The sequence below is a fragment of the Mastomys coucha genome, unplaced genomic scaffold (genome assembly GCF_008632895.1).
Source record: "Mastomys coucha isolate ucsf_1 unplaced genomic scaffold, UCSF_Mcou_1 pScaffold6, whole genome shotgun sequence".
NCBI lineage: Eukaryota > Metazoa > Chordata > Mammalia > Rodentia > Muridae > Mastomys > Mastomys coucha.
In genome coordinates this window covers 21022102-21033459 of record NW_022196912.1, presented here as the reverse complement: position 1 = coordinate 21033459, position 11358 = coordinate 21022102, and the positions used below count along the sequence as shown (strand labels likewise).

Here is an 11358-nt window from a genome sequence, read left to right as displayed (position 1 = left end):
GTGCTGGTAAGTCGGACCTGGATGTGCCATCCTGCAAATGACAATGCTGCCTTGCATCCAAATGCGACTGTTGCACCCAAGAGGGATCATCCTCACCTCGTGCAGTTCAAGAGGACAGGAGGAACCCCAGCAGACAAACTGTATGGAGCTGAGCTGTAACTTTGAAGGGTTTTCTCACAATTCATTTCATAAAACTTCTTGACCCAGAATGTGTCAGGCAGTGAACGTTTCTGAATCATTACGAGCAGCTTTAGGGCAGAGACTGGACCACTGTTATCTAACAGAGGGCTGCAGGGAGCACTTACGTGCTGCCTGGGGTACGGAGTGCTGGGATACCCAGCTTCCCCTAGGCTGGCATAGGCAGACTTAGCCTTGAACCCCACACCAGCACATCCACAATTCCTGTCACATTCCACACCTGTTGGCTTATGGAGATCCAGATTTGTTTACTATGCTTCCAGTCTGACCCTTACTTGGCAAGAGACCAATTCCCTGATAGATTTCTCCCCTATACTGCCCAGGTTGGGAGAACAGATGCTGTGGGTTAGGCCAAAGCCATAAATTTCTGGGAAATAATTCTTAGTGAATGAGGAAGAAAGCCATAAAACACCCTGAGGGCAGGGGCAGAAGACAACAAAGGCAGTGGCTAATGCCAGGCAGCTGAGTGCCAGGAGGAGCCCGTGGATCACTTTTCTGGCCTGTGTACTGTTCCCCAGGCCCACGCTCACACACCTCCCAGTACCCACAGAGGAAAAGCACCCCTCACATAATGATTCCTTCTCTTAAATTTTTCTGATTGGTTTACTCAACCAATAATCATTGTGGGCCTCCTGCATAAGAGTGCCCTAGGCACACCGAGGGATGGAGATATTCAGGACAAAGCCAACCACATGCCATCTCTGGTCCTGCTTGCTACTTAGTTCCTCTCAGGTCTCACTTCCAAGAGAGAAACTCACATGCTCATGGCACACCGCCATTCTCAGTTACCCCAAGACAATCACAGCACTCCCAAGAAAGAAGGATGTTACATCAAAGCTACACTGCACATAGAAGGGCAGGGGATAACTTAGTGTTATTAGATGAATGAAGTGAGTTTCCCATCTGAGATGTTTTCACTGTAGCTGCAAATATCAGCCACCATCGTGGCCAGGGCAGGCCACCTATATGCAGTAGCTAATCCCTCTCCCTCCCTGGTTCCTGTCCCACTAAAGGTGAGGGTAAATTATCTCCTGTTTTTTTGTGATTAACCCAGCACCACAATGAGAAGGGATTGCTCTCTCATTCCTCTGTCACATTGTTCCTCTCTTCAGTCTTCTTCAACTTCAGACTCCTAAGTCCAGTGCTTCTAGTTCAAATCTGCATCTAGCCCCATGGACTTGGCATTCATCTTGGTTCTCTTGGATTTCACATCCTGCTTTTTCCTTCCAGAACCTGCTTGGACATGTTTCTCTGGTACTTGGTGTCTCTACTTACCCTGGAGAGATTCTCCTGCTATGACCACTTCCTACAGTCACGGTTCTGCGACCCCAACCAGTCTTTTTCCTAAAGGAGTGGCTCAGATTTCCCAGACACCCCCTGCCAGATCCTGGTCACCGTTCAGTTGACGCAGTGGCTAAGGACGCGGAGTTCTCAGGCTACAGTGAACTATATAGGTCATGATGTATTAAATAGAAACTTACCAAAGTTTTCCCCACCCCAGATGTCCATGTCGACGTCATATTTACCCAGGTAATCGAACCAGGCTTTGTCAATCACGAAGAGCCCCCCGGCTATGATTGGAGTCCTGTGTGTTTGGAAGGAAGATAAGGTCGGAGATCATATGAGAAAGTAACTTCAAACTCTTCAGTTCTGGGAGTCCAGAACTCAAGGCAATTTCCTCCTGATTTCTGTCCCTCTTCAGAAGAGCCAATATATTTTTAGGCTGTCTAAAACAAGGATCTGCTGCAGAGTTCTGTCCTCTGCTTGAAAATTCCCTGACCTTGCAGTCAGGAGACATCACTTATCAACACCCCTCCAAGGAGCTTCCCTCTGCCCCTCCTCCTCCAGTTCTGCCCAGCGAGGCTCTTGGGGCAGAGCAGAGAGAAGGGCCATGAACAGCACAGCCAGGTCCTGACCGGGGCTCACTTCCATGATTTGAGTCTTCACCTTTCTGCTGTATCTTGAATTCCTTCCCCCTACCCAAAATAAAAGTGTAACTGAAATCCTAATTCCCAGTATCTCAGGATGTGACCTTATTTGGAGACAAGTGATTACCTCTATAGAGAAGTAACCAAGTTAAAACAGGGTAATTAGGGTGAGCCAATGTGACCGTGGTTCTTATAAAGAGGGAATTTGGCATGCAAATGTGAGTATACCAAGAGGAAGGTGTTGGAAGTAGAGAGAACTTGGCAACCTGTAAAGAGTAGAGAGACCTGGACAGTCATCAGGGATGACTGTCCCCATCGGGGATGCTCCTAAATCATGCCACATGTTTCTGCCATTTGAGCAGTTTGGGTACTTGTTGCTAATGCTACAACAAATTAATACACCTTCTTTGTGTGTGTGTGTATGTGTGTGTGTGTATGTGTGTGTGTCATCTGTGTGTGTGTGTGTTTGTGTCTGTGTATGTGTGTGTGTCTGTGTGGGGGGGTATGTGTGTCTGTGTGTGTGTGGGGTATGTGTGTCTGTGTGTGTATGTATGGGTGTGTCTGTGTGTCTGTCTGTGTGTGTATGTGTGTATGTGTCTGTGTGTGTATGTGTGTGTGTGTCTGTGTGTGTCTGTGTGTGTATGTGTGTATGTGTCTGTGTGCATGTCAGTGTGTGTCTGTGTGTGTGTCTGTGTGTGAGTATATGTGTGTCTGTGTGTGAGTGTATGTGTGTCTGTGTGTCTGTGTGTGTGTGTCTGTGTGTGTCTGTGTGTGTGTCTATGTGTCTGTGTGTCTGTATGTGTGTGTGTGTCTGTGTGTGTGTATGTGTGTCTATGTGTGTGTGTGTCTTTATGTGTGTGTGTGTATGTGTGTCTATGTGTGTGTGTGTGTGGGGGGGTGCCTCCTTTAACGTACCATGGCTCTTGTTTGCTCAGAGAGATGCCAGAGAAACTGTTCAGAAAGAGAAAACGTTCAAGACGCGGGCAGGCAAGAGCGGCAGGAGCTGACCAGGTAAGTCTATAAGGACTAGGACATATGTCAGTAGAATTAAAGGCTAGGGTTGTGAACACTCAGCGTCGTGTTCCCTGCTCTAGTATGCCCAGAGAGCAAAGGGAGTTTTGTCTCCACAGCAAACCCAGAGGGTAGGTCAGAAGGCCAAGCTTGCCTTTGCTATGACTACTTGAGGCTCCTGGAAGACTGGTCTAATCCTGGAAACACTCCCTCCCTGATAAGCCACATACATAAGAAGACCTGTCCCAAGGCATTTTCTCTCTTGGGATGGGATCACCCAGGTAGTGCCATCTTTGCCCATGCTTTGATCCCCTCTTCTGAAGTTGAGCTACCCCCCTTTCACACCCCAAACCTGTTCCGTGTACTGACATAGAAAAGTGCAGCGCTCAGCCTGGTGGCAGGCAGCTCCTCCCCCTTCAGAGATGAGGGATAGTACCCTGAGTGTTAGCCAGTTCTATTCTCCCTCCTGGATTCACTCCAGATTCTGAAGGTTGGAGACAGGAAGAGCTAGTGGACACATGAGACACAAGTCTTACTTCATAGCTGAGCTCTGCATCCACCATTATTGGGCTCTTTGGCACCCCTCTAATCCTCAGTTCAACATAAATCAATTCAATGAATGATCAAATATCTGTAATAGGGGGGCAGAGACACAGGCATTCTTGAATAATGTTGGGTGTTCCTAAGTGACTGGATGGAGAGATTCCAGTCTATTGGCCTTGTCTGTGGCTACTCAAGCAATCCAGATGCCCCCTGCTGCTCTCTGAGGCAGAACTGTTTGAGTCTGGAGGTTCCCAAGAGGCCTTGGATGAGCTTGCTTACCAGTCTCAAGCACAACATCAGCTATAATATCATATCTCAATGCTGAAACCACAGGCTCCTCTGCAGGATAGAAACTATGCTTTATTCTAAGCCAAAACCTGTGAACTCCAGGAAGAAAACTTGCTATCCCAGGTGACAATGGAACTGAAAAAAAGAATATGTGGCAGAGCCGTTTACCACATGCCAGCTGGCTCACTTCAAACCGCCATGTTCCCACAGGGCAAGCACAGATGGGTTAGGACATGGTGCTGGCCATGCTCTCATACCAGTTTACAGTTACAGAGTGCACAGCCTCCACAAACCCACCCTCTCTGAGCTGAATCCTGACAACCAAGACCTTGGGCCCGTGGGCCCTAGGGAGCATCTCTTCCCTCACCAGAGACCCAAATGTGATGATCTTGGACCCTTACATGTTAGCCACCAGGAGGTGTAAAAGCCACCATGTCATGTGTGAAGGTAGACTGTTGGTTACCACTCCTTAGCACAGGTCTCTAAAAGTCCCCATCCCTTACCCGGAAACGTGTATGAAGATAGAAACCTACTAGAAAAAGAGCAGAGATGCTCTGTCTCAGGCTTTTGTTCCTGCTTTTCCACTCTTCTGAACAAACACCCGGCATGGACCTTTCTGAACCATGGGGCAGCGATCACCTGGAGCTGAAGCTGCCTACCCCTCCTGCAGCAGCCTTTTGACTTACCGGATGGGCTCAGTAGGGTCTAGGCGTAAAGCTTTCTGCTCCAGGGAGAGCTGCTCCCACTGGAAGTGCAGGCTCCAGTCAAAGCCTAAAATACAGCATTGAGCCAGTTGATTCGGCTTCTCAGAACACCCAGAGCTCCCTTATCCCACTCCTTCTCCATTTCCTGAGGAAACTGGTCCCTGGGATGGCAAGTCCCACTCCTGGTCTGACCACGTCAGGATCAGGAAAGATACTTTTCTGAATTCCCTTTTCTCACTCTAGCCTTTGGAGTCTCTCTGAAGCTCCTTGCTAAGTAGAGTTAAGGAATCAAGGGCAAAGGGTACATGGCACAAAGGTGACAATAATGGGCAGTTATGGGACAAAAATTACAGGTCTGTGTCTTAGGAAGGAGTAATTGGGGATTTAGGTGCAAACCTCCTCGAAGTTAGTATTGGGTGGAAGTGAACTGTGTTCTAGGCAGAGATCAGCGGAGGAGCATCTCTGGGAGAGGTTGATGAAACGCCAAGATGGCAGACCAACATAACCCAGGACTCCTTGCTTCCCCTACACCCACATGTCTAGAGGTAAGCTCCAGGTTAACGCCAGAGCTCTGGAGGTGGGATGTCTGGCTTATATCCATATCATTTCCCTTCACTGTCCCAAGAGAAAAGACCAAGCTGAACTGAATTTTATGACTAGATAAATACCTGTGCATGTCAGACAACCAGGAGGTCTTCCTTCATTTTTTTTACTTTGAGATGAGGTGAAGGAGAAAGAGGAGAAGGAGGGGGGAAGAACAGGAAGAAAAAGACTGAGAAAGAAAAAGAAGAACAAGAGAAGGAGGGGGAAGGGAGGAGGAAGAAGTTGTAGAGGAGGGAAGGGAGGAGGGAAAATGCATTAGCTCACTCACCCCCTCTGAGCTCTGAGGCAGACTCAATATAGTTGAAGGTGTCCAGGTTAATGATGTCAATCACAGGGCACACAACCCTTGTGTAGTCCTGTAAAACAAAAACTTGCATTCAGTTTTCAGGGAGGATGTGCTGCCTAGGAGTTAGGGAACTTGGGAAAATGGAGGTGTAATCAACTAGTGATCCTACTCTGTAGTGATAAAAAAAATGGAACCAATCCAGGCATACCCAAAGGGAACCTGAGTTCCCAAATTCTTTCACCTGAGGCCTACGGTTCTTAGACAAGCTAATAAATAGCCGTTCCCCGCGGGCAGTCAGAAACATATCTACATTTCCAGTCCTGAGTTTCAGCCTACTGATGCTTCAGCTCAGTATGCCACAGGCTACTTCCATGTACACGTTCATTCAGTTCTTTAACAGTGGCTTTGCCACCAATCAACACACACTCCTTCCTTCCAGTTTTTGGTTTCTATTAACAGACCATTCCATACCCTCCTCCCCTAGCACTGAATTAAGATTTACCCTGTCCATCAACCAGACCAGGTTCTGGTTCTGTCTCTAAAGCAGTGTCTCTCACCCTTCCTAGTGCTGCGACCTTTTAATACAGTTGCTCATGATGTGGTGACCCCCAATCATAAAATTATTTGCGTTGTTACTTCATAACTGTAATTTTGCTACTCTTATGAATTATAATGTAAATAGCTGATATGCAGGGTAGCTGATATGTGATCTCCCAAAGAAGTTGACGGACACCCACAGTTTCAGAACCACTACTTTAATTCTTCTGAGCGCACACTGACTCTTGCATAGAGAACTGCAGTGGAGCTCTACGTCCTTCCCCATCTCTGTTTCCTTCTTTCTGTGTGTGTCTGCCTGCGCTCTTTCTGCTCTGCTAACCTGGCCATGCTACTCAATTGCCCAGGCCTTCAATCACCTCTAACATAAGGTACATTTCTTACCACTGACTATAAGGCCATCCAAGCCTGCCTCCATGGATGAATGTGAACACAAGGTATTTTTTGAGCAGAACAGATATCACCAGAGGCCGGGAAGGGTAGTGGGGTGGGAGCACACAGATGTAATTGATAACAGGCACCAAAATTCAGGGAAAGGAGACATAAGTCCTACAGTTCTCCATCACGGCAGAGAAGACGGCAGAGATTTTAATAATTTATTACATATTTCCAAATGATAAAGAAAAGACTTTGAATATTCTCAACACAAAGAGATGATCAATGTTTAAGGTGACAGATGATTAATGTTTAGCCTAATTTGATCACTACTTCTTGTATACATATATGGAAATGTTGCTCAGTACCCCATATCTTAATATCCCATGAATATGTAGAAGTATTATGTCAATTTAAAAAAGAAGTCATGCATTTTGCTTTGCAGTTTCATCTCTTAACCCTTCCCCAGTTTGTAGCTATCAAAGTCATCAGGTGAGAGGGTCAGAGAGATGGCTCAGTGATTAATAGTGCTTCCTGATCTTCCCAGAGGACTTGGGTTCAGTTCCCAGTATCCACATCAGGAGACTTACAAACATCTATAACTCCGGCTCCAGAGGATCTGATGCCTCTGGCCTTCATGGGCAATGGGCACCTCCACACATGTGTATATACACATACTCACATACAGATGCACACATACACATAATTCAATATAAACTAATATCTAAAGCATCATATTCTCAAAATAACCAAGCCCACATCCTCAGTTCGTGGGGGCTACCAAACCTACTGCTTGTCCATTGTAGGGGAGTATACAACAGGGATATCAGCCCAACAGTGGTATAAGCAATCTGGGAACATGACAACTCTTGGATCTCACACTGAAAGTCAAGTGGCCTGCAGAGGCTAGCTCATCTCAAGGAAGCTCTCCTATACACCTACCACCCTTGGGCTATCTCAGGCTTCAGGAACTTCTGCTTCTCCTTGAAGCCTTTTAATTTCCAGGTTCAATTTTTCTCCTCCAAATGAGGTTGTCTTCTTATTTTAAACTCCAGAATCACTGAGCACTTGATTCTAAGTTCACAGACTTAATTTGGCCCTGAGCCTCCCACATCCAACTCACTCTGACAGTAACAAGGTGCTGCCGAAAACCAATCGGCCCAGGTGGCGAGGAATGCTTAGAGCCAAGGTACCACTTCTGCTGCATGGACGTTGTGAAATTGTCAGCTGTCAACACTGCACTTGCCTGGGTGCTGTGGTTTCTTTGGTGCTACCCTCTAGCCACTGATGTGTGTCTGAGCACAGTACTCATACACTTTATTTTTAAAATAAAATCAAAGCTTCAGAGAAATATTCTGACAAAGTCTTCATTCTCTCTTTCCCTCCTGAATTCAGGGACTTCTGCAGCTGCACAGATCCCTTCAGTGACCCATGCACAGTAAAAGATTTAAACATGCTCAGAGGCATGTCTAGTCTGTGCCCAGCTGCTAGGGATAACCTTTAAGCCCTTGAAACATCCTGCCCAGAAGACGGTCATCATTGACCTGTGAGTCTTGGGCCACATTATGCTAACAGTGTGGTTGGTGTACGGAAGGGGTTTTGTCCCAGGAAGTACCAACTTGATCTCTGTAGCCACATGGTGACCATGAGGACCGTGAAGGTCAGGCTCATGTATGCGACTGAAGGCCAGTTAGAGGCTTGGATACCAATGTCTAGGGGAGCTTCTCTGGTTGCCATACTCCCCTCCCCGACCCTGGGGTGTCTGTCATAGGGTTCTTCCAGAAGAAGCAAACACTGTCTCTGGAACCCTTCTGGGAGAGGAGAGCTAAATACGCACCATGGAACTTTCCCCAGGGCCCTTCCTCCTGCTGCTGGTAACCTGCTTCCTTTCACTGTAGATAATGATAAACACAAGTAGGTAAGCTTTGCTGACTGGTAAACCCTTGCATTGAGCCCGAGAATGTTCTTGAGGACTCCTAGTCTATAATAATTCTGTTTTCTTTTGTCTTATTGGAAATGAAACTCCCTTCCTTATTTAAAGAAAATCAAAATGAAAAACCAAGTCTCGAGCCTTCGGTCTCAGCCTCCACATGGGTACTTGTCCACAGTCGTGGCAGGCTCCCCTGTCAGGAAACAAGCACCCTCCTACCCACTGAGGACTTGTGTCTTGGGCTTCCCATCACCCCTCAGCTGTAATGTCTGGTCTGTTTTGGATGGAGCAAGTGCTATGTGGTGTTATTACCTTGAAAGAGGCAATAAAAGCCTTTGTGAATGAGTCACCCAGACCAGAATATGATTTATCTGTGTGAAAGGATTGGTATTCACTCTCTGGTGTGTCTCTCAGGTCTAGTTCAGACCCTGGCAGGCAGCAGATGTTCGATGGATTTGGCTAAAGGGGAGATGATCAGTCGCTCAGAGGATATTGAATAGGTGATGGCGGGAACCCATGGATTGCTTATGGCTTGACAGGATAGCTTCTCAAGCTGTAGGCTCAGTGATGGAGAGAGCCTCAATACAGTACCCAGAGTCATCAGAGGCTCCTGTTGTGTGCCCCTCAAAGAGTATAACTGGAAAGTTAGGCTCAGGTTTGAGTATAAGCAAGCAGCTGGTGAAATCCTGTGCTGAACCCCTGACTATTCCCTGGCCCCCATTTTCTCCCCCACCTTGAAAACCCAAGCATGTTCCCACTCTTCCTCCTGCCCCTATATGTCTCCTGCCTACCCCCTCTTACCAGGAGGAAAGAGGCTGAGAGTACCCAGTGGTAGCCATCAATTATGGTTGCTATCATACCTCATGTTCCCTCACCGATTCACATAATTAAAGCATATTGCGAATGGGCAATCAGAAACCTCTAGAAGCACTCTCTCAGGCTGTCACCAGCTCTCCTGAGTCTTCCCCTGGTATAGGAGTTGTCAGGAGATAAAGATGAATAAGGAGACCCACAGTCTAGGAAAGATCGTGGAGTGATTTCACTCAGAGTCTAGAAACAATCTAGGGGGTCTCTCAGCTGGCCTGGTGGGGGAAGTGTGATATATTAGTTAAGTTTTCTTCCTTATGAACAAATACTTAACAAGAAGCAACTGAAGGAAAGGAAGGATCTATTTGGGCTCTGTGCGGCAAGGAAGGCACGGAACAGCACCAGAAGCTCTTGTGGAAGGCAGAGTGTGAGGTTGCTTGGTTATATTTCCCTAGATCAGAAAGCAAAGAAAGAATAGGAAGAGGGGATAAGACTCACCCTCAGAAATCCACTTCCTCCTGCTAGATGACTCCTCCCACTAGCTCCGTACCAACAGCTGGGGACCAAATCTTCAAATACATAAGTTGGCAGAGGGTGGAGGATCAATTTACATCCAAATCATTCATTTTCAAGAATCTGGAGGTAGGGGTCATTATGGAGGTCCTACTGGGGTGGGGATACATTTGTCTACAAAATATCTGGATTTCTATTTGGGTTCTGTCATGTAGAAATGTATATAATCTTACTAGATTGGCACATTCTGTGGGATTCTGTTTGTAAATCTGTGAAGCAAAGGCAAGTCACACTATTATTTGTAAAATGATCCTGTCTTTTTAATAGAGCTCAAGTAAGGAAGCAAGAGAGGAAAATACATGCAAAGGTGTTGAAGGATACAAAAATTATTATTTATATACATTTTCTGGATGTTGAAAGGTTTGAGAATTCTTGAAATCTCCTTCCCATCAAAGAAATACATAGGGAAGGAGGCAGAAGAAAGAAACTTATGCTAAAACACACACACACACACACACACACACACACACACCAGAAACCAACTTGGTGAGTGTTCCTAATATCAAGTAATTAGGGGGAAAAGGAGGGAAATTAGGGAGGTGTTCCAGCCGAGGATGGCAGAGGAGAGCCCAAGCCTAGCTTCTTTCTTGTTTTGTTCTATTTTTGAAAATCTCAATCTCCAAGTTTTCCATTTCCACTCACAAGATCACATCACATTCTATGTGGAGACAAGGCTTATACAAAGAAACCCAAAAACACAGCTGGAATGATTACACATTTCCTATCCTTGTGGGGCTGTCCCAGGGCCTGCCCTATAGCATCAAGAGGCAGGACTTTCAAGGTAATCTTAGCAGCCCACAGAGGGCTCTCTGGTCTGGTCCTGGGGCCTGCCTCACTAATCTCCTCACTGTGAAAAGTTGAGCTCAGCAGATGATAGGGACCAAGGATCTAAGCTCCATCCTGGAGCCAAATGACTCCCAGAGGAGTGTTTGGCTGCAGGAAGTCAAACTCCCATTTGAGAAAGCAAAGAAGACTGCCAGCCTGTAGGCAAGGCTGGTGGCAGACAGAAATGAAAAGCATCTCTCAGGGAGTTCTTCCAGATGGACTTAGAGCCATTGGGATTAGAAAGGGCTTCAGACTCCTTATGGATGAACTTCCTTAAATCCCAAAACTGGTTATCTACTAAAGACTCCCTATAAAGACTCCCATAAAATTGGGCACATCTCTACTTTTATCATGGGTGGAAGAGAAGCTCATGCGGTTCCACCTCCCACTGTTGTTAGTCTATGCGCAGCTAATGAATGTTAGGGGAAGGGCTGAAATTCATTTTCCCCAGTAGTGTAGCCACTGATAAGTTGCCTATGGTTCAGTAACTAATCCTCCACTCATGCTCATGCAAGCAACCTTAATTAAATACAGTGAGCAAAAAGGACACACATGCCCGCGCGCGCACACGCGCGTGCACATACACACACACACACACACACACACACACACACACAAACAAATGCCAGGTGTGTTGGTGCAGCCTGTAATTCTGGAGGCAGATCTCAGAGCCAGCCTGATTTACATAGGGAGATCCAGAGTAGCAAGAAGTACACAATGAGATTGGAGAGA

The 11358-nt window shown here is 46.5% G+C and overlaps 1 protein-coding gene across 3 annotated transcripts in view; it reads right to left on the bottom strand.

Moving 5' to 3' along the window:
* Galnt14 (polypeptide N-acetylgalactosaminyltransferase 14) overlaps positions 1 to 11358 on the bottom strand; it is a 222558-nt gene that overhangs the window by 28607 nt on the left and 182593 nt on the right. For all 3 annotated transcript variants that reach the window (XM_031355843.1, XM_031355840.1, XM_031355842.1), the window contains exons 7-9: positions 5544 to 5631; positions 4655 to 4739; positions 1680 to 1783 (exon numbers count right to left, since the gene is read on the bottom strand). In XM_031355843.1, coding sequence (XP_031211703.1) covers positions 1680 to 1783; positions 4655 to 4739; positions 5544 to 5631 — 277 coding nt within the window. The remainder of the gene's footprint in view (positions 1 to 1679; positions 1784 to 4654; positions 4740 to 5543; positions 5632 to 11358) is intronic.